The sequence below is a fragment of the Meles meles genome, chromosome 21 (assembly GCF_922984935.1).
Source record: "Meles meles chromosome 21, mMelMel3.1 paternal haplotype, whole genome shotgun sequence".
NCBI classification, from domain to species: Eukaryota; Metazoa; Chordata; class Mammalia; order Carnivora; family Mustelidae; genus Meles; species Meles meles.
In genome coordinates, this window is record NC_060086.1 from 43,530,948 (window position 1) to 43,553,017 (window position 22,070).

The 22,070-nt window shown below is 65.4% G+C and overlaps 2 protein-coding genes across 4 annotated transcripts; one reads left to right on the plus strand and one right to left on the minus strand.

Annotated features, from left to right (window-relative positions):
- Nucleotides 1-1,087: 1,087 nt before the first annotated feature.
- LOC123934164 (mesothelin-like protein) lies at nt 1,088-8,495 on the plus strand. Of its 3 annotated transcripts, none has more exons than XM_045994159.1 (16): nt 1,088-1,139; nt 1,795-1,879; nt 2,083-2,203; nt 3,036-3,156; nt 3,989-4,074; nt 4,232-4,358; nt 4,442-4,632; nt 4,949-5,039; nt 5,240-5,381; nt 5,674-5,867; nt 5,941-6,096; nt 6,165-6,292; nt 6,834-6,964; nt 7,042-7,136; nt 7,366-7,639; nt 8,050-8,495. In XM_045994159.1, exons 2-16 carry the CDS (start codon nt 1,864-1,866, stop codon nt 8,298-8,300), a joined length of 2,124 nt encoding a protein of 707 aa, XP_045850115.1. In that variant the 5' UTR covers nt 1,088-1,139; nt 1,795-1,863; the 3' UTR covers nt 8,301-8,495. The 3 variants fall into 3 exon arrangements, with proteins under 3 accessions (XP_045850115.1, XP_045850116.1, XP_045850117.1); XM_045994160.1 differs by having other exon boundaries at nt 7,384-7,639; XM_045994161.1 differs by having other exon boundaries at nt 7,482-7,639.
- A 292-nt stretch (nt 8,496-8,787) lies between these two features.
- Nucleotides 8,788-22,017, minus strand: LOC123934137 (mesothelin-like). The gene is made up of 13 exons (XM_045994129.1): nt 21,997-22,017; nt 21,612-21,678; nt 15,179-15,293; nt 11,621-11,708; nt 11,091-11,134; nt 10,889-10,988; nt 10,453-10,631; nt 10,211-10,370; nt 9,969-10,143; nt 9,765-9,892; nt 9,393-9,487; nt 9,042-9,228; nt 8,788-8,969 (listed from the first exon to the last, which is right to left on the minus strand). Exons 4-13 carry the CDS (start codon nt 11,697-11,699, stop codon nt 8,881-8,883), a joined length of 1,236 nt encoding a protein of 411 aa, XP_045850085.1. The 5' UTR covers nt 11,700-11,708; nt 15,179-15,293; nt 21,612-21,678; nt 21,997-22,017; the 3' UTR covers nt 8,788-8,880.
- Between the last annotated feature and the right edge of the window lie 53 nt (nt 22,018-22,070).

Here is a 22,070-nt window from a genome sequence, read left to right on the forward strand (position 1 = left end):
AGGCTCTCCTGGGCAAGGACAGCAAGGCGCATTCCCTCAGGCAAGCGTGGCCAGACAGACGGACGCTGCAGGCGGCAGGCGCAAAGCGTGGGGCTGACCCGGGAAGGCAAGCTCTGGGGGCAGGTGTGCTGCTGGGCTGCCACCCAGGACCACATACAGCTCTACATGGTGCGGTTGGACTTCCGTGGGGCGGTCCGGGGCTGGGGAGCCGTCCTCAGCGGTGGGTCAGCGTGTCTGCTGGGCCGTGGGCCACGTGCAGCCCCGCTTCGGGTGCTGGTGCTAAACCGGGGTCCCGGGGCTCAAGGCTCGGTGCCTCCAGTTGCGCGCCTCCCAGGAGACGAGGAGAGTCAGGACTCAGTGTCCTGCCCCTGGCCCTGCCCAGCCCCTGGCACCTCCCACAAGGCCTCAGAGACCCCTCCCCCCGCTGGTGGAGTTGCCCCCGTCCTGGGCCCCAGGGCACAGCTCTTTGCCACTGAGGCCACCTGCCTGGAGCCTGCACCCCTCCTAGCCCCTGGCAAACACCAGTAGGGACACGCATGCTCACAGGGCAGGTACCGGGACGCGCAGCAGGGAACCCAGGTACCACGCTGGATCCGCGTGTGACGCACCCCGCAGGGAACACGTGCATCAGACGTGCACAGTCGGTGCTCCCGATGCACACGCGCGTGCACACAACCAGCACTCACGACAGATGCAGACACGCACGCGTACGAAGGCACATCCGATCCTCGGGGCACAGACCCATCCCCGGGGGGAAGGGGTGTGCGCTGGGTGGCTGCCAACCGTGAGCTCAGCCTCCCGCTCCCCCAGGGCCGGAGAGCAGGTGTCTGCTGGGCTCAGGGCCCCCAGGGGTGGGCACGCCAGCCTCACCTGACACCTGGACCCTCCCCTGCAGGCGTCGCTGCAGGAGCAGGCGGCCAGGCAGGCAAGGTGTCAGTGAGGCGTGGAGGTGAGCAGGAAGCCCAGTGCCCCCACCTTGCACGGGCGCGGTGGCCCGGTGCCCAGCTGCAGGGGCTGACGCGCTCAGCGGACGGGGGTCGTCAGGAGCGCCGGCACCTGGCCTACACCCCACCCCCATCGGACAGCCACCGTGGGGGCAGGGGAAGCCTCCCTCCACAGCAGATGGTCTCCATGCTCCGGTGAGAAGCGAGGGCTGGGGCAGGGCCACTGCCACCTGGACCCACGGGGCAGTCTCGGTGGGAACCTGGGTGGGGGGCTTCCATTCTGTCCCCTGCAGTGGACGGTAACTATCCTGGGCCACGCAGAGTCTAGAGCCCCTCGGGCACCCCGACACCACCTCACATTTGAGGCCTCCAGCTGGAGACTGCAGGGCCGCCTGCGGGGCTGTGGTGTGGGCTGTGACTGGAGGCCAGATCGGCCTGCGCGTCTGAGGCCCTGAGAGGGGAAGAGGACTTTCCAGGCCACCCAGGAGCGGGGACGGGTTGGAGAGCCCCCAGGCCTCCACCCGCAGCTGCCTGCAGGGACTTACTGGGACCACCGCCCCTCCCCAGTAGCTGCCAAGAGATCTGTTTACTGGAGACACCGAGCTACGGGTCCCAGGGGCCCCAACCTGTGATAAGAAAGGCCCCGGGGTTTGGCGGGCCCCTCCTCTTGCCACTCCCTTTAGTTCCAAAGAGGCATTGTTTGTGGGGTTTGTGCCCCTCCCCAAAGACAAGAGACGGGGCTGCAGGGAGCCCTTCCTCTATGACCCTGGACGGCACCTCCCTCTCTGCCGTGTGCCAGAGAGGGCAGGGGACAGTGATGGGTGGGCCTCACCTCCTGTCTCCTCTCCAGCTTGTCCTGTACCCACTGCCTGTGACCCCACGCCTTTCTGCCAGGACGGGCAGTGCACAGCGCACGGCCATGGGTCTCCGAGCAGGTGAGGCAGCCCTCTCCAAGGGGCACCATAGACCCTGGGGGGGTGGGTCCCACGGCCAGGCTCCCCGGAGGTATCAGGGCCATCTGTGATCCTAGGCCTCTCCTAGGACCCAGGGAGCCCCGGGCCGACCCTTGAAGGATGCCCCCAGCAGGCGGCGCCCAGCTGTGCTGGGGGGCCGCTGCTCACCGCCCGTTTTGTTCCAGGTGGTCAGGTGAACCCGGGCCTCACCCTCCTCGTGTGGCTCACAGCCCACTGCTCTTGTCCCCAGGCCCATGACTCCTCCCAGGGAGGGCTGGAGGCCAGTGGGGATGACCTGTGGGGCAGGTGAGTACCAGGTCACGCTTCTGCAGCTGATCCTCTGGTTGGGGGGGGGGTCCGCACCCGACGGCCTGGGCACAGCTGAGGCAGGGCCCCCATCAGTCACCGACCTCGCCCCGAGACGGCCCGGAGCTTCCAGAGTCCTGCATCAGACTCACCCACGGGGCCAGGAGTGGGTCCCCGGTCATCGCGCTGGACGGGGCCCCCAAGCCCCTCACGGCTTGAGCTGCTCTCCGGCCCGGTGGGCGGTTACTTCTTGTGCTGAGTCCTCTCTGGTTTCTTCCTCTGCCCCAAGACTGGGCGGCTCTCCCAGGTCCCCGAGACTCAATCATTCCCAGCCACTGTCCTGGGGTCTCCCGTGTGGGTTCAGCCGTGCTTTGCTTTCCTGGAGGGTTAGAGATCACTGATGAGGCATCACGGGATGGGTTGATCGGGGTACTGGTGAGGCAGGGTCAGAGGCCCAGGCTGACTCCCAGAGCACACCCTCCGCACACACAGACTGTCAGACGCACACCGGAGCGGCACCGAGCCAGAGGCCAGGCCCGCTGCGGTGCCCCAGCCGGTGCTCAGGCCCCGTCTCCTCCACGCCCTCAGCCATCGTGGGTACAGTGGGGCCCGCCCGAGCTCAGAGCCTGCCAGGACCCCAGAGTCCAGGCCAAGGCCGCATCTGAGCCCTGCTCACAGTTGGGAGCCTGGTGCCTGCTGCGTGACGTGGAATGAAGCTGCGGTCTGGCATGCGCCCGGGGGCCACGGGCCACCCTTCCCGTGTCTCGCTCCCTCAGAGCTGGTGGTGCCGACCTCGATGCCACCCCTCACCGCCTGTCCCCTTTCTGCCCAGCGCGAATACCTCCCTCCTGCACGGCTTCTGGTGCCAGCCGGCCAGCCAGCTGTCCCGGGACCAGCTCTCCACTCTCATCCAGGGGATGGCGACCCAGCAGGTCCCCCTCAGGGCCTGGCAGGTGAGTGGCTGTGGCCGGTGGGAGCTGGCCAGGGTGCCGAGGGCCAGGGTGCTGAGGGAGCGAGCACACTTGCCGGAGACAGGCGGGGAGGAAGGGCGTGCCCGGCAAAGGACTCGGGTCAGCGGGCGCCCACGGACTGGGATGGGGCGCGACACCCGGCCAGCCTCCCGGGCACCTGAGACACGGCTGCTGGGTAGACCCTGACACGGCAGAAGTGTGGCCGTCGGAGGCTGGTTTCTCCCTCCCTTGGGTGACTCAATGGCGCTGCCCACGTGGACCATTTCCAGGACTTCTCAGCCCATTGCCTGCAGACCCCCCCGACTCCTATCCTTGGCTCCGGCGAGGGCTTGTCCAGCCTGCGCTGGCCGCTTCCTGCCTCCCCTGGCACACGGTGCCCACGCTGGGACGGATCCTCTGGAACCCTGTGGGGATCTTCCAGCCTCCTGGCCTCTCCCATGTGGTCTGAGCCCACCTCGACCTGCCACTGAGTTTAAAGAAACAAAAGGAAGAAAAGCTACTATTTTGCCTCATTATAAAATTAGTATGAAATTAGCGATACATCTGAAAACCCCAAAGTAAGTCCGATGAGACAGAAAGTCTAGGCAGGAGATAACACGGGGGTAAATTACTGAGCCATGGAGAGCCGTGGGGGGTGGGGGGCTTTCAGGCTGGCCCTGACACCCCCCGAGAATGGCAGACCACAGGGCGTCCAGGGACAGAGCCCAGACCGACAGGGAGGGCCCCACGCCAGGGGCGACGGTAAGACGGCAGAAAGACGGGGGCTGTGGGCCCCGGTCTGGCCAAGCCCGCGACATGCCACTGCCTTGCCCAGCTCAGCTGCCTGGCCAACCTGGCCACTCGGCACGGCCTCCAGGACGACTTCGAACTCCACCCCCCCAACCTGCTGCTCTTCTACAAGTGAGTGCGGCCCCCAGCCCCCAGTGTCCCAGCGCAACGGCCTGGGAGGGCCTCCTTCCGAGTCCCAGGTCCCCAGCTCCCCGGGGACACCTGGGCCACCCAGAGGAGGACCCTCGGGCGGCCCCCACCGTCCCAACAGCCCCCAACCCGCCCGCAGCCTGACACAGGTAAGGGAAGCCACCTGTCGGGCCTTTACCCGCCGTGCCGCCCGGGGGGACACGGAGATGCTCGCCAACCTGCCAGACCAGAGGTCCGCCCTGCAGCACATGGCCTTGGCCTGCCTGGTAGGCACGACGGGCAGGCTGGGACGGGACGGGGGAGGGCGGACAGGCACAGGCCCGGCTCGTGCTGACCCACTGTGTGGCAGGGAGCACCCCGCCGACGGCTCAGTGCCTTGGACCTGCTGCTCCTCGGGGCCCTGGTGTGTGACATGCACGCGTCCCGCATTGAGACCGCAGACCCGCACGTGCTGGAGAACTTGCAGCGCTGCCACCGGCTGACGGCCCCCCAGCAAGCTGCCCTCAACTCGCTGCTGGCTGGCGGCAAGACCGCGCTGGGGTAGGCCGGCTCCGGCGCCTCCACCCAGGCCGCCCCTCCTCGAGACGACCTGGAGACCCCTAATGTCTACCATTCTGCTGACCTTCCCAGGTCACGGCCCTGCTCACGTGCCCAGCTCACGGCCCCCCCGACCCTGCACAGCCTCAGGGTCCCACCACCCTCTAGACCCCCCAGTTCCCCTGCCCCCATGCCGGGGGTGGGAGGTGTCCCCAGTAGGCAGGCCCTGCAAACCGGGTGCTCAGGGAAGGGCTGGCCGCCTCCGGGGGCCCAGGCGCTGCTCCTGACCCTAACCCGGTGCTCCCTTGCCACACACCAGGCCTCCCGGTTCCTGGAACCTGGAGGGGCTGCAGGCCCTGGGAGCCCTGGCCAGCTACATCAGCTCTAGCCTGTGGGCACAGGTGCAGGAGGTAGGACCCTCTGCGGGGGGGCGGGGGGTGTCAAGGTGGCTGTGCACAAGGACAGGGGCATCCAGCTGACCTCCGCCAGCCTGTCCAGTGTCCCCAGTCCCTCCCTGCCCCAGGGTTTCCGTCTGTGGGACGGGACGAGGAACCAGGCGGCCCCTGGCAGCCCCTCCCTGGGCATGGAGTCTCTATGCCCGCCTGGCCAGGCCGTGGGCCTGGCCTTCTTCAGCAGCATGGTGGCCACGTACCGAGCTGGGCGGCTCAGCCAGGGCGATGCCAGGCGCTTCGTCACGGGCTTTCTCAAGGCCAAGGCCGTGTCAGTGTCCTCTCGACCCAAGCGGGGCACAGGTCAGTGTGGCCAGCAGGGCCAGGGAATGCTGTTCCTCCCCTGCCCTGGCCTCCTAACCGTGGGGGATGGGCACTCAAAAGACCATCCCACCTGCTGCTGGACCTCCTGGGCACGCCTGGGGTTCTGCATCCAGCCTGCGGTGGGTCAAGGTCAGGGTTGACTCTCTGGTCTGAGCCAGGTTCTCAGCTAGAGGTCAAGCTCAGGAGGGAGTCAAGGGCAGGCTGAGGTTAGGAGTGAGTCCGGGCCTAGAGTCAGCAAAGGTCAGCTCAAAACCCCCACCCCTCCCCCCAGACACAAGGAGACCCTGCGTCCGTGGGGACATCACGGCGGCCACGCTCCTCGACGACCTCTTCCTGGTGCGCTACGACTGCCTGCAGCTCGAGTCCTGCCTGGGGAGCCGCGTGCTCCAGGCCAACCTGGACCCGCTCCTGCAGCACCCACTCCCGGCCGAGTGCCAGCGCGTCGTCAAGGCCAAGCTGGCGCGGGTGCGCTGCAGACCGGCTGCGGGGGGGTGGGGGGGCAGGCGCCCAGCCCGGCCTGACCCTCCCACCCACTCAGGTATACCCACACGGCGTCCCCGAGGAGCAACTACGACTCATCACCTCGCTGGTCTACCTCTACTCCCGCTCGGAGATCAGCCAGTGGAACATCACGTCCAGGGACACGGTCGTGGCCCTGCTGGCCTCGGACGTGGCCCTGGAGAACCAGACCGAGGTGAGGGCAGTGCAGGGGGCAGGGGGGCGCGCCGCCCCTGGCCCCGCTGACCCGGGTCCTGCCCACAGGCTGTCCTACAGAAATACCTGGACCACAACGGCACCATCACCAGCGCCCTGCTCATGGCCATTGGGGGCTCCCGTCTCTGCTGGATGAGTGCCCGGCAGATCCAGGCCATCAGGCCCGTGGAGTTCCGGTGAGCCAGCCGGGATGCGCCCACCATCGGCTCCGCCGAGGAGGGAGGGGCTCAGCCTGAGGTGTGGTAGGTTCCCAGGGCTGCACAACCAGGTACCCCAATCTGAGCAGTTTACAGCGAGAGAAATTCTCCCGCGCTCTAGACGCCAGGAGCCTGAAACGGAAGGGTCCTAGGGCCGGCTCCCCCTGAAACCGGCAGGGGAGGTACATCCTGCGTGGGCGCTGCCGGAACTCCTTGGCCTTCCCCGGCCCGGGGACACACGCCCCAGCCTCGGCCTCCACGGTCACACGGCCTTCCCCTCGGCGCCTGCTGCAGAGCCCCTTCCCTGCTCCCGTCCTTGGACTCGGGGCCACGCTAATTCACTGCGATGTCGACTTCCTCACAAAATCTACAAATAGGAGAGGCTCTGGGTTGAGGTTTCAGGCAGGCGTGAGTCCTGGCGGTACACTGCTCCGCGTGGGGGCAAGAGGAGAGCCGTGGTGCAGACAGGCCAGGAGCACAAGGGGCGTCCAGCCCACCCACCAGCCTCCCCCTCCCCCAGGCGGGCCGGGGCCCTGGATATCTCCTCCTGCCCGCAGAGCCGGAAGGACGCGCTCTACACCAAAGCCCGCGAGGCCTTTGGCGGCACCAGGAACACAGCTAGCTACTATCGCTTCATGCGCCCCTACCTCGGTGAGACCCTCCCCTGTGTGCAGAGCCCCCTGTCCCAGAGGCCGCCTGCCCGCCCTCTGACCGCCACCTGCCCCCAGGAGGGGCCCCCGTGGAGGAGCTGCGGCACCTGGCCCAGGCCAACGTCTCCATGGATATCGACACCTTCACCAACCTGAACCCCCGAGTGCTGCAGGTGGGCCCCCGGGGCGGCCTGTCTGGGGCACGGGGCGGGGCTGCCAGACCAGGGGAAGCCATCGTCACAGTCTGCAGGCCCCAAGTACCCCAACGTCTGAGGTGCGCGGTGAACCCCGGGTCACTTCTGCCAAGCCTCACCCCTGCGCTCGCTCCTCAGTTAAGTACTGCCCTGCCGGGTTCTGTCCCCAAGCCGGCCGCCACGGGACCCTCCGGTCCTGCCCCCACAGCCCCCCCTCCCCCCGCAGAGCCTGAGTGTCGGCAACGTGACGACCCTGCTGGGCCAGAACGTGGGGGACCTGCAGAAGGCCCGCAGCCATCCCACCATCAGCTCCTGGCTCCGCAGCCTGAACACCTCGGCCCTGGGAGAGCTGGGCCTGGACACAGACATTGCCAGCCCCACCGGCCTGGCCCGCTCCACCACGGGGACCCCGGACGCCACACCCTGGGCGTCCCATCTAGCCCACACCTCGGGCCAGCTGGGGAACGACGCCCCCACCTCCGGTATGCCCCAACCCGGCCTCCCCTCGTGGGCTCCCCTGTCTCCACCTGGCCCCGTCTGCCCAGGGCCTCCGCAGACCCCCGACGGCTCCTGGTTCTGCTCCTCACACCCAGCCTCCTACTCTGTTGGTCAACTCTCCTCCCTTTGCCTGCTTGGGTGACATCTGGGTGACCCTGGCTTCACTCCTCACTGGCTGCTGAGTTACTGCAGGACCAAGTCCCCTCCTCCGACACCTGCTGAGCACCAGAAAGTGGGGGTGGGAGAGGCTCTGAGATCCCTTTCAGGGCCCGGAGCAGCAGCCTCAGTGCCGTCCCCGCCGGCCTTTCAGCCCGCAGAAGCGCACGGGCAGGGCTGCTCGGCCGGGGGGCTCCCAGCTGGCCCTGACGGGTGCTCACCCACGTTCTACCCACAGGCAGCGCGCCAGCCCACCTGTGGTATTTGCCACTCGCTGCGGCCCTGCCCTCCGGCCTCCTGTGGCTGCTGTACTGGGGCATCCCGGGGCCCAGCCAGGATGGCTCCCAGGGCACCTGCTCCAAGGCCTCCGAAGACAGCGCTGGCCCAGCGCCACACGCAGGGAAATTGGGGCTGGTCGGTGGAGCTAGACACCTGCTTAGGCCCCCGCCCAGGCTCCTGGCCAGGATCTGGCCATGTCCCACCTCCTAGGGGCCTGCGGGGCTGGTCCCCACTCATACCAGCTCCCGGGACATGGAGCTGGAATGAGGACCTGGGTCCACGCCATGGCCAGCCCCACACAGGTCACAGAGATGCTGCTCCAATCCTCTGGCCTCCCCCAGGATGAAGAACTGGTACGGGGGAGGGGGCCTTGCTCACTGATCTGAATAAAAGACAAGGTGATAATCCTGCCTGCCGTCCCTTTGCTCTGAGCCCAAGGAGGGGCAGAGACCCTCCTAGCAGGGAACAGGACTTCCGTCTGCATCTCCTGGACTCTGTCCCCAGAAGCCACCCTGAGTGTTGGCATGGCCTTGGAGGGAAGGCCCTGGGAATGGAAACAGTGGGAGGAGGGCCCTGAGGGCCACTCCCCTCCCCGTCCCCACGTGCGAACAGGAGGAACTCCAACTCGGGGACCCCAGCTGCCACATCCCAGGGTCGGGCCTCCCCTCCCAGTCCTCAGAACACCACAGGCCATCTCTGCAGGGAGGGACAGGGGCCTTTTATTGAACTCCAGTCTCCTTGGGGTGGACCAGGCAGGCCGTCACGGCAGGGGGACGTTCCACAGGTGGCCTCACTTGGGAATCAGAGCCAGGAGCAGAGTGGGGGCCGCAGTGAGGACTGTTCCGGATCCCACAAGGCGGGCTCCCCCCGAGAGGGCCTCTGCAGAGAGAGTGACTCAGGCGCCCTGCGTGCCTGTGCCCCAGCCCCACCCAGTGGAGCGCCCCAGCCCACCTCGGAGCCTGAGGTCCATAACCAGGTAGCCATTGGGGAGGCCGCCGTGCAGCCCCACGCCCAGACTGTCCAGGTCCTCCTGCCGCTGCCGGACGATCCAGTCCCGCACGGGGCTCCTCTCCTGCTCCGCCTTCAGCCCCGCAAGGTTTGGACCCAGAAGGTGTTGCACCTCGGCAACGGTCAGCGGCTGCCAGGGTCCCCAGGGGGCCGTCAGAGTCGCCAGCCTCTTCCCCAGAAGGCTGCCGGCCTCTGCTGTGTCCAGACCTCCCAGTGCTTCCCGGCCTTGAACACCCTGCCTGGCCCCTCCAGACTTCCAAGCTGAGCCCCGCCCCGCCCCCGCCCCCACCGTACCAGCACGGACTCCGTCCGCAGCGTCTTGAATGTGGCCACGTCCATGTTCACCTTCTGACTGCTGAGAGCCCGCAGGTCCTCTGTGGGGGCCCCACCTGCTCACGGGGACAGGGGCCCCAAGCGTGAGACCTCCCAGCAGCCCCCAGTCTTATCCTCCATAAGGAATTCCTAGGCCCCAGGTGCCCCTGGGCAGGTGCAGAGGCTGGAGGGGGCTCCGACTCACAGCGCCTCAACCGACACACGCGTGTGAGGGCAGGGGCCGTGTTGACCACCAGTCACACCACCAGCAGCAGCCTCGTGAGGCCAGACCCCGGCAGCACCCGTGTGGGCAGCCTGGGCCCTCTCGCCCCCCAGGGGCTCTCCCTGGCTCACCCAGGTAGGGCTTGATCTTTGCAAAGTACTCAGGCCCGCTCACGGTCTGGAAGGCGGCGCGGGCCCGGGGGTAGAGGATGGCCATCTGCGGAGGGCGGCAGGCGTCCAGGTCCGGGGGCCTGGCTGCCCTGGGGAGGCAGCATGGGGCCAGGCAGTGAGCCAGGAGCCTGTGTCCACCCCACCCGGCAGGCCCCTGGCACTCACCAAAGGACACTGTGCCGCACGGAGCGCAGCTGCTCAGGACTGAGGAAGCACAGGTATGCGGGGCTGAAGGTAGCCAGCACGTCCAGGGTGGCCTGGTCCAGCTCCCCCCCTCCCGCCACATAGCGGGCGATCAGGGCAGCCACCTGCGGAAGGAGGCCACGGAGGCGTCTCGGGGCTGGGAGAAAACGTCCCCCGGGCCCTGCACACCGTCACCCCACCTGCTCCCTCCGGGCAGCTGTTGCTTGCCTGAGCGTCCCTCTTCTGCCCTTTGCTGACTTGAAGAAGAGATTTCACGGTTTCCAGCGATGTCACGTTCCACTTGCGGATATCCGCGGGGCTGAGCTCGAGGAAGAAGTAGCTCAGGTTCTGGGTCAGGGACTCGGGGTAGCCCTGTGGGTAGAACTACCCAGGGCGGCGGCTGTGAGGGCCACGGCCGCGCCTTGGCTGCCCGGGGAAGTGCGGCGGGGCGGGCAGGCCTGCCTACCTCGTCTAGCTTGCGCTTAAAAACGTCCAGCTGCTGGTAGGTGAAGGGCACCGCGTTCACGCGGTCCATCTGGGCGGCCAGCAGGGCCCCATCCACACAGGCCTCCAGCTCCCAGTCCTCATAGAAGACCAGGTTTTCATCTATCACGTAGGCCTTCCGCGTGGGCGGGCAGACCTTGCCTGCAGGAGCGGCCGGAGGTGGGGGGCTGGACTTCTCCAGTCAACCTCCTCCCCCCAAACCTCGCCGAGACCCTGGGGAATGCAGGACGCCCTCCAGACCTCAGTTTACACATCGGCAAAACGGGGCCATTCTGTCCACTCTGCAAGCCAGCCATGCAGCCAGGAAGGGCCCCAGATGTGTGGGCAGGTGCGACCCCACCACGCTACCCCCAGCCCCACGTCTCCCAACGGCCAGCGGGGCAGGGTGTCCTGCTTACTGTCGGTGTCCCGCCGGTCCCGCGAGAGGATGACAGGTGGCTCAGGTCGCCACCAGGACAAGACCCGGGAGGTACCCTGCAGCCATGGGGTCCTGACACCCTGAGGACAGAGCGGGGTTGCAGCGGAGCCGTGCCGGCTCAGGGTTCGAGGATCCCCCACCCGGGGCCAAACACCAACCTCCCTTTTCCCAGAGGACCTTACCAGTCTTGAGTCTGCAGCCTGGGCCCTGGAAGGTAACGCCCACCCTGCAGGGGAGGGGGCACAAGGCTTGAGGGGGTGGCGGGGGACTCCTGGGTGTGCCCCACCGTGGGTAGGAAGGAGGCAAAGCTGGCCCCCCAGACTCGGCACCCCATGATGTCACAGCCTACCCCACCCCAGGGAGCCCAGGCCTCCTGCATCCTCCTCCTAAGACCTCACTGCTCAGGGCAATCAGATACCCAGGTTCCGGACACTGTCCCTTCGGCCTGAGCCGCCCTAACTCCCCCGCTCAGCTCCCAGTGCTTTGTGGTATGGACGAACACACAGCTGACAGCCTACCTGGGACTCGGGCCCCTGCCTGGACTCGGGGCCCCTGCCCAGCATTTGGAACAACAGCCTGCCGGGGTGCGGTGGGCACGTGGGCACCGCCGGCCTCAGGGAGGGCATGTGGGGCAGGCAGAGCCTTAAGGCCCCTTGGGTGCCGCCTGATGCTCTCTGGCCAACACGTTACCGCAGCCACCCGCGTTACTCACCGAGGCTGAGAAGCAGGAGCAGGAAGCTGCCGCCGGCTGAGGTCCCGCAGGACCCCCACGCAGGCTGGGCAGTTCGCATGGCCGTAATCTGTGGAGAAGAGCCACTCTGAAACCTCTCGGACGGGGCGTCCACCCTGCCCCCCGCCCCCACTTGCCCTGGGCCAGTACAGGGCCTTATGGGGCTAGAGGGGTGAGGGGTGTCAGATTTCCCGATGGAACCTTCTCCGGCCCCTGCGGGCGGCGTCTGTGCAGCCTCCAGCCGGGCTCTCAGGACCAACCGATCTACCTGGCCCGCCCTGCCACCTCCGGGAAACTGGCCCCTCCTGCCCGGGTATTGAGTCTGAGTCAGCCAGGCCCCCAGCTGTGAGAGCCCAGGAGGGCCGCTGGTGGCTGGTGGCTGCCCCCACAGGGCAGGGCGAGGAGGGAGAGTTTAGTGCAGGAAGGCAGGGCCACTTCTGGTTCAGGCTGGCCTCAGTTTCCCCTCACACCAGGGCTGAGTGACCCCTCCCCACTCCCTGGGGCTTGGCCGTTCTCTCCTCCCCATCCTGCCCCTCCCACCGCCCAGGTGGACAAGGCTGGTGGGGCCCTCTGCATTCCTGGTTTCCCTCCCGAAACAGAGGCCTCAGTGGGTGGGACGCCCCTTCCGACAGGTCAGTCCCTGGAGTGCGGCAGTGGGTGGAAAGGCATTTCGGAAAGACCCTCCCACCGCACGTTTCTGCGTTTCTGGCGCTTAGGAGGCCTCGCTGGCTGCCGGGGGGGTTCGAGGGGGCCGCTCTCCAGGGAGTATGGTCCCCGGGGGAGGGCGGGGGCCTGTAGGAGACCTCTGCAGCCCAGAACTCACCCCTGCCAGGGAGGCCCAGACAGGGAGGCTGCCCCTGGCTGGGTAGAGCGGAGACATCCCCTCCCTGCACGCCTCCTCCCAAGCCTATGTCAGCCCCACCCGGCTCAGGAAGCGGGGAGGCAGCTCCTTTCCGTTGGGCAGAGAGCCTAGCCCTCAGGGAGTGTCCTGGGGAGTGGCCCCAGGGGAGCCCTCTCCCCTCCCCCACCAGGCTCCTGAGGAGGTGGGAGGAAGCCAGACCCCCAGACCAGAGAAGGGGCAGCGGGGTGAGGCCTCCAGCCCCTGGATGGAGGAGGCCAGGCAAGAAATGCGCCTCCCCCTGCAGTCCCCCGCAGCCCTCTCCCCAGCCGCATGTCACCAGGGAACCCCCAGCACCACGGGTGGGGGTGTCCTGGGAGCGTCTGCAGGCCACTGCAGGCCCTGGAATCTGCGTCCTTCACCTCCCCACCCCCAGGAGGGCCAGCGAGTGCCCCAGAGGCAGGTCAGCCGTCCTGTGGCTCCAGCTTCCCAAGAGGCGGGCGGGCAGCTGACCTGCCGTTTCAAGTCTGTTTCTGCCAGCCTGGAGACCCGCGCTTGCGTGTGACCTGGAAACAGTCGCCAACCCACGCTGTGTCTCCCTGGTCATGGCTGCCGGGAGGTGTCCTTCTCTGTCCTGCGTCGGTTCTTAAAAAGGCCGGCTTAGGGGCACTTGGGGGGCTCCTGCCTTCTACTCAGGTCATGATCTCAAGGTTCTGGGATCGAGTCCCCGCATCGGGCTCCCTGCTCGGCGGGCAGCCTGCCTCTCCCTCTGCCTCTAACCCCCTCCCCAGCTTCTGGTCTCTCAGTCTGTCAAATAAGTAATTAAAAAAAAAAAAAAAAAAAGCCAGGTTCGTGGGTCACAGCAGGGGCAGTATAGGGAAGGCGTCAGGGATGGTCGCATCTCTCACCCCGAGTCCTCCGTGGCTGGTGCCCACCTGGTCTCCTGTGAGTCCCTGATGGCCCACAAGCTGGCTGAGGGCCTGCGGCATGCTGGCGTCACTCAGACCCGGGGGTGCCCGGGAGCCGGAGGGTTTGGGCCCTGCCCCTGCCTGCCTGCGCCTACCCTGCACACAGCGTGCAGTAGAGGCCCTGTGTCTGTGACAGTCACGCCGGCTCCTTCCCACAGTCGGGAGTCCTGAGCCCCTAACGCTGGCAGGCCTCCCCCTCCCTCAGCCCAGACCCACCGCCTGAGGTCTGGCCCTCAAGGGACGGAAGTCAGGCCACGCTCCCAAGCTCAGGACCCTCTGGCAAGAATGGGCAGGGAGCAGATGACTGGCTTAGGGTGCTGGCCTCCTGGTCACGTGGTCAGCCCTAAGCACAGAATGGCTCTGCAGCCGGCCCAGGGTCACACAGTGTGGCCAAGCATTCGGGGCTGGGCAGAGCCGACCTGAGGGCACTGCCCTCCGAGCAGAGCCGGCGGGGGGCGGCGGGGGCTATCTTCGGCACTCCCCAAGGGCCATGAGGACCAAGGAGGGGCATCTAAGGTGGCACGGGGCACAGTTGCCCCCTGGCCTGCTTCTGCGGGGGTGGCCCAGTCCCTCCCATGTAGGGCCCCGGAAGAGCCTTGGCTAATCCCTGCTCCCACTGAGACCTTCTTGGCTGGAGGTGCCGGGAGTGCTGAAGGACATGACCCCCCCACCTCCCCAGGCACGGCCAGCAGGTGACCCAGACCCCGACTGGGCCGTTGTCCCTGCCCCACACGGAGGAGGCCGTGGTAAGCTCCTCGTGATGCCGAACACGGGGGTGGGTCCCCGGAGGCCCCTGGGACAACCCCCCAGTGCCCCCAGGCCGGTGACTATTTCAGGGTGATGGACCAACCCTGAGCCTCTCTCCCTTGGCCTCAGCTTGGAAGTGAGGTGGTCAAAAGCTGGCGGCCCCCCAGATGTGTCACGGGAGACCAGTGAGGCCCTGCCAGGCCGCAGGAGCGTGCGCTGGAGGCCCTGTGAGGAGCCCCCGGGGGGAGGGGTGCCCAGGGCCGAGCGCTGCCCCAGCCCAGCCCTTCCTCAGTGGGTTAGGGGGCAGCTCCCGCCAGGCCCGGACCAGGCACACGTGGCAAGCCAAAGCCTTGCTTCACCGGCTTGCACACTCCCATTCCTCCCTGTGAGAGACGAGGCTCCGTGGAGCAGAGTGGCCGGGACTGTAGGGCAGAGCAAGGGCGTGGTGTCCCAGCTGGGGCCGGGGCAGGGTGTCTGCAGGCCACCCACCCCCAGGTCAGCAGATTGGGAGGCGGCTGCCCAGCCAGGGTGTGAATCCCTGGGGCACTGGCCAGAGTGGGAGCTCTTGGAGCGAGTTCTAGGCTCACTGCACCGTGACACTGACATCGCTGGTGGTGGGCGGGGCTTGGATGGGAGCCCAGGGGTCACAGAAGGCAAATCCGCACTAGAGGGAGCTCCAGCAGGCGCCCAGCACTGCCCTCCATGGTGGTGGGGCCAGTGGGAACCTGCCAGCCCCCAATGCCGGCATTGATGGGAGACAGAAGCCACCTTCCTGTGGCTGTGGCACTGGTCAGTGAGGACAGACAACGCGAGCCTCTGATCTGGCCAGATGCCAGCATCTGCACACTGGGTGCCAGCCGTGGGCCACAGCCTCGTGGTACAGCCTTGAAGCCAATGTCCCCCGGTGACTCCCTGCTGTCCCGCCAGCTCCCGCAATCATTTTGTGACCAGCATTTCCTGCGGAGAGCCTGTCTCTGCATTACATACCCGCGAAGGCTTCTGTTTGCGAAGTCGTTCAGAGACAGGCGCCTGTGTCTCATCTTCTCCTGCGGGCTGGGCAGCCCGGCCCAATGGCACTTCAAACAGAATTCAGCAAAGCTGCCTGGTACGAGAAATCAATTCACAGAAGTCAGCAGGGGAGTATATGCCTTTAAAAAAAGTCTCGCCCGTAGATAACGACTAAAACATTCTGGACAAGACGTAAAAATAAACAAATCCCCGAAGGTTCAGGGAAATGAACAAAAGTCAGCAGATTTTGAAGGGGAATCGACACCTGAGGGAGGAGAGTTCCACGTGTGTAGTTTACCCTGAAAACAGCCAGAGGCGAGGCTGCACTGGTCCCAGCTCTCAGGCTTCTGGAAAGACCCCCCCAAGCCCCTCATTTTTCTGGGCAAAGGAGGAAGGAACCCAGGATAAGCAGACACCAGAGAATGAGTGGAGAACTCTGGAAGGGAAAGTGCCAGAGAAGGGGACCCAGATTCTGTGTTTGAACTCTACCCACGACTCCTGCTGCCCCGAGTCACGCATGTGCAGGGGATACTGGAAACAGTTCGGCCAAAGACGAAATATGGACCAAGACGGACCTCTAGCCCCTCAGGGTTTGCAGACCTCATGGCACAAGCCTAAGTCCATTCATTGCTGCAAAACAAAAGCATCCAGTGTCTTCACAGGAAGATAACAGAACGCAGTGTCTCCACAACCTGATGGTCACAGTGTTCATGATAAAACCCAACACTGTGTCCACTACACATCACTTAAGAAAAAATCCAAACTACTTATCAGAGGAAGAGCCAGGAAACTGTGACTCATCCTCAGAGGGAAGGAATCCACTGAGGCCAGCGCCACGATACGTCAGTTACTAAAATTGTCACACACAGTTTTTTCCTAAGGTTTTTTTTTTTTTTAAAGATTTTATTTATTTATCTGGCAGAGAGAGATCACAAGTTGGCAGAGAGGCAGGCAGAGAGAGAGAGAGAGGGAAGCAGGCTCCCCACTGAGCAGAGAGCCCGATGCGGGACTCGATCCCAGGACCCTGAGATCATGACCTGAGCCAAAGGCAGCGGCTTAACCCACTGAGCCACCCAGGCACCCAAGTTTTATTTTTTTTTTTAAGTACTGTCCACACCCAACGTGGGGCTCGAACTTACAACCCCGAGATCAAGAGTCTCACAGCCTGCCAGCAGTGACTGAGGCTTTCAGGCTTCCGTCAGACAGACCGGACTCAAAGCACATTAGAGACCTCCACACGGCAGAGCGTATGGGTAGGAACTGACCCAGCAACAAGGCCTGGACCCAAACTGAAAAGACCTGGCATTGGTGGGTAACCTTGGCTTCATCGGAATTCAGGATTCTGGTTCAACAGACACTTGGCGGCTGACAGGGAGATGTGAAACAGTGCGGGATGCCCGACACCTCACAGCGCCCCTGGCTCGGCAGCACCTGGGACACGCAGAAATCAGGAGCCCGGCAGTCACAGAAACCCTGGTGCAAACAGGGGGGTTCACGAAATCAGAAGGGTGGGTGGTAACAGGTGCCGATGACCCTCCGAGGGACGGACCAGCAGCAGAGGCGCGGACGCGTGGAGCGGAGCCCTCGCCTGGCTCCCACCGGCCTCCCAGGCAACTTTGCAACACGGAGGCACGTTCCCTCCCAGGGTGGGTCCTCAGCGTCACCTTGGCCGTTCCCGGCCACACGCAGGTGCCCGACCAGCTTCTCCTTCCTGGTGCACGACCTCTGTTTGCCCTTGCTCGCTGTCGGGCATGGGCTGTGAGTGTCTGCCTCCAGGCTGTCGCTGGCCCCGTCTCTCCGGGTGAACAGAACGAGTTTGGGACTGTTTATTCTGCACAAGAAGAAAAGGCCTTTTTTCCTTTCGTGTTGACATAGCTAACCCTGTTTCTCATCAGGGGAGGTGTCCAGTCATGCCTGAGTAGTCACTCCTGGTTTGAGTGCTGGTGCGGACAGAGTTCACTGTAATCTCATCATCCCGACTCCAGGGCTGACCAGCCAGCAGCCCCAGCAGGACCCGGGTTCTCGGTGGGGTGAGGGGGTAGCATCCATTGCCTGAATTCCGTAGGCTGTCTCCTGTCTGATTTCTTAAAACATCTGTCCCCAATGTGGAAAAAAGAGAAAAAGGGACCAGAGTCTGCTGGCCTGGGGCAGACCTGTCATGGGGCTTTGCACCAGGCTACCTCTTCCTGGAAGCCTTCCTTGGCTGGCCCAGCCTTCCTGACTCTGGGAGGTCAGCCCCTCTCCTGTGAGCCATGGTTTCCTCCATGATGCCAGACCAGAGCACAACATTCATTCTGCAAATGAAGAACCACTGGGGATGGCCTTTCATCCCCATTTTACAGACAAGAAAACGGAGGCCCAGAGAGATCCAGTGACTGACCAGAGCCCACCCAAGAATCTGGGCTCCTGGTTTTGGTGGAGGAGCATGGGGACAGTTCTGATGTCAGGTGCCCCTGGGGCCACGTTCTCGCCCAGCTGCTGCCCTGCGAGCGGGTTCTAGAGCCTGGGTCTCCAGCTCTGCAGAATGGGCATCGGCGTGCGGGGTGGGGTGTCTGCTGTCAGCGGGCTCTGGATGCCGGACAGCTTTGCTTCTTCAGAGCTTTGCCGACTTCAGCAAATGCCTGTAACTGAGCCCCAGCTTCGAGGGCATGAGACGGGCCCCCTCCTGGCCAGGTGCGGTTGGTGGGCAGGACAGCTTTCCTTGCTGCTCTGTTCCCAGGCTGCGGGACTGCAGCCATCAGGGAAAGGCTGGCTGGAGGCTGACCTGCGGGCAGAGCCCATCCGAGGGCTGGTGTGGCCGCAGCTCATCACCAGATGCGGGACACGTCCCCTGCCCTGCTGAGCCTGACTTCTGCTCACAGTGACAGACCTGCGGGCCTTCTTGGACATTCCGGGAGTGTCTGCAGAGGCCGCGGCCGACGCTGCCAGCCCTGTGGGCTGCTTGTGTGCCGTGGACCCCAGGGCTGCAGGGGCTGGAGTGGCCTCCCCGGAGGGCCTGCTGCAGTCGGGCCCTGCGCAGCCCTTCCACCGCCGCCGCCCAGGGGTCTACGCCATCATCTAGGAGGCTGCATTCCACTGTCTGGGGCCAGAGCACCCACCGTGGCCATCACTGACCTCAGGGGATGCTTCTGAGGGCCGCTGACTCTCCGACTCTCCTCCTGGCCTCTGGGACTCCTGTCCCAGCTCACTCCCTGCACCCAGCTAGAAGCCTCTGCGCGTCCCCCAGACCCACACCCTCAACAGGGGCAGGACGGTTTCTTCTGGGGTGAGGAACCCATGCCAGGGCCCAGCGGTGTGGGCCAGGGCCCAGGGTAGGGGGTGCATGTGCGCCGGGTCCTAGGGTTGGGTGGGACTTGGGCCAGGATCAGGGTTGACCTGGGTGCCCGTCAGCCCGCTGCCGCTGCCTTCCAAGGCCTGGGCTATGTCTCGGAGCCTGCGTGTGTCCCCACTGGCCCCTGGTGCTGGGGGGAGCCTGCTGGGTTCTCAGACCCTCCCCGTGACCGTCATTCCTGCCCCAGCATGACCGTCGCGGATGCTGCCTTCACGCCTTCTCAGAGGAGCAGCGGGGGCTCCCACTCAGCTAGCCGGGGTGGGGGGCAGCACCCCCGGCTGTGCACAGCGCTATTTGGGAGAAGAGGCGATCCCGGAGTGGACCCCAGGTTTCTACTCGGGCCCTGCTGACCCTGCCGCAGCCAGCTGCACTCGCCGAGATGAGGGCCGGCCAGACCCGGTGCACCGGCGTCCGTGAGGAGCCGTCCTGAGGGGACGTGGGAAGGGCCTTTGCCCAGCTGAACCTGCTCCTCAGGCCCGGGGGCGTGAACCCGGCCGCGGGGTCTTCTGTCTGCAGAGCGGCTCCCAGCCCCATCTACACCAGGGCAGCTGGCTGCCTCCTCCCAGTGCCCCAGTGTTAAGACAGACCTCATCCTTCACGGAGTGTGGGGACCCCCGAGCCTGCCTGCTCCCAGCGGCCACAGCCCGAGCAGGTGAGCTGGAGGGTGTCCTCCAAGGAGACGCTCAGGGCAGGAGGAAAGGGAGCCTGGGTGGGGGTCTTCTGAGGAGGACCACGAGCTGGGATCTTTCCAGGCTCGGCTCTGGGGCCCAGCGCACAGGGTGACCCTCCCACAGGGAACAGTCCAGGCTTGACCTTCGCCAACCAATGAATGCACCACGCAGAGAACCCCAAGTTGGCCCCGATGGCCCTCCAGTCACGTGCTGGTCAAGCCCCCTGAGCTCTCCCGGGGGTGCTGAGGCAGCCCCACCCGCGCTCCATGGAGCAGAGGCAGGGGGCTGGGGGAGAGGTGGCAGGCGGCAGGCAGGACCACATGGAGGGGCCGCCCAGGGCCAGCGGGGAGTCCACAGAGGTGGCTAACCACAGAGACGGGGAGTCAGAAGGAGCTCAGACACGGAGCAGGGCAGGGGTAATGCCCATGTCCCCAAAAAGCAGGTGCCCCAGTGGCCCAGCTGGTGCTGCTGGCTGCCAAGGGGCGGGACGTGAACGTGGACATGTGCGTGACCCTTAGCCCCAGGGAGGTCTGGATGGGCGGCCCTTCCGGTCTCTGAGCCTGTCGTCTACCGGGGGAGCCGCACTGGGGCCCCCCCATAGCCCCACCAGGGGTTCCCAGCCTGACCAGCCGGCCGTGAGCGCGGGGCGGGGGGCAGGGATGGCGGAGGGGGACTGTTCCTCCAGAAGCCGAGCTTCCCCCCGCTGGGTGAGCGCCCAGCGCCGGTGCAGGCAAACAGCAGGCGTGCACGGCCCCGGCCCAAGGCCTGGGATCTCCCAACAGGACCCCGCCCCATCCAGCAGCCCCAGAGGGCACTCACCTCCCCAGACTCCCCAGAGGGTCCCCCGGATGATCCAGGGGCTCAATACAAAGTGTGGGCACCACGGGGCTGCCGGCCTGGCCTTGGTACGCCTCACGGCAGGACTCACGCAGGCCTGCAGAGCCCCTGCCCTGTGCCGTGGCGGGGGGCCTCCTGTGAGTGCTCCGTGTGCTCCTGATCTCCCGGGTCACGGCCTGCAGGCCCCGCGACAGACCGGTGCTGCCAGGCGCCCAGGCCCTCCTGGCTCTCTCCTTCGGCACCGGGTCAGGCAGACGAGTGGGGCGCTGCCTCCCTTCCTCCTGGCCTACCTGCTGGCGTGCCCCCGCAGACGCAGCCCTGGCCCCTGCTCGGCTGGCGTGCCTGCGAACGTGTGTGCAGCGGTGAGGCCCTCCTGGCGACCGGCTCCTTCCGCCGCTTCCTGCACCGCTGGGGTGGAAGAAGCCCCCAGAAGCCCCCGCGCTCTGGCCCTGGCCCTGACCCCCGCCCTCCCCAGCCCCGGGCTCACGCGGCTCTCTCCCTGGGAGGGGCAGGTCACCGCAGGCCTCCTCATTAGCGGCTAATTGCCGCCTGCGCCGGGCCTCCCAGGGCTGTGGCCAGATTACACCTGTTGACAAGCTGTGGCGGCCCCGCGGGAAGGCATCCCGCGCTGATTAGGCCGCTAATGATGTGCTCATTGTCCGCGGTGACTTCCTGCAACAAATCAGACGCTGTCTGTTCAGCCCAGGGACACGAGTCCGGCTTCACGAGGAGCCCGGGGTGCACTTGGGGTTTGGGAGGCCCGGGGAGCTCAGACGAGGACACCTCTGGCCACGACCAGCGGCCACCCGCGCCTGCGTGTCCTACGAGTGTCTGCTTTCTCTCTCGGCTGAGAATGGGCCAGGAGCGCCCTGACGCAGACACACCCCGTGTGTCTCCCCCTGCACCCCCTGCCCCAGCCCAGGGCCTGTGGAACCTCCCAGGGATGTGGAAGGTCTGCAGAGAGTGGCCTAGAAGGCTGTGGCCTCTTACCCATGTAGGCAGGGAAGGACCCTACGACCCATAGGGATCTGGGGTGATTCCCCCAGAAGCCCCTGAGCATGAAGACCCTCACTCGGTGAGGAGACCCCTCACTGGTCCCCCACATGAACACGACAGTCCCCAGTCTGCAGAAAACATGGGGACACATTCAGACGGCCACAAGTCCTTGTTTCGGTGTGAGGCCAGCCTTGTTCCACGTGACTGATCCCGACTGACCTACCAACAGGGGCTTGTGATGCAGCAGGAAACCCCCGTTGTCCTCGTCCCCCGACCCCGACCCCGTGTCCAACGTGGGGCCCAGGGCCTCCACATGGGCTCCAAGTGTCTGGGCGGGTCCACAGGGCAGATGGACAGCACGAGCACGTGGGCCACACCCGAGCACGTGTCCTTCCCCCTACACCAATGTGGAACAGGGGGGAGCACAGCCCATTTCTACTCTCCAGCATCTCACGGAACGGTAACGTGGGAGAATGTGATAAATGTTCTGAAATCATACATTGAAGGAAAACTTAAAGACGTTTTAAAAGTGTTTTACTTAAGCAATATGCATGCCCAACATGGGACTTGAACTCACCGCCCCAAGAGCGACTTGCTGCGCGCTCTTCCTTCCGACTGATCCAGACAGGAGCCCCTCGACGTTTCTTGGAAAAGACAAAACGCCTCTTACTTTTCCTGACCCTGGACCGTAGTATTCCTACCGCACAGAGGCTGTCTGCCCCCCAGACACACCTGCCGGCTCAAGCCCGGCTGTGGGGTCAGCCGAGCGCGGGTGGTCCGTCCCAGGCCACCCCTCAGGGCAGTCCTTGTGGGAGGGGGCTCTGATCTGGGGAGACACATCCCATTACGCAGCTGTCCTCTGACCCCTGAGAGTCCCACAAGAACTTGGACATGAGGGCTATGGTGGGTTGAACGGTGCCCCCCAAATAACATGTCCCCCAAACCTGTGAATGGGACCTCACTTGGAAATAGGGTCGTTGCTGATGTAATTAAGTTGAGGCTTTTGAAACGAGATCATGCTGGGTAGAAGGCGGGC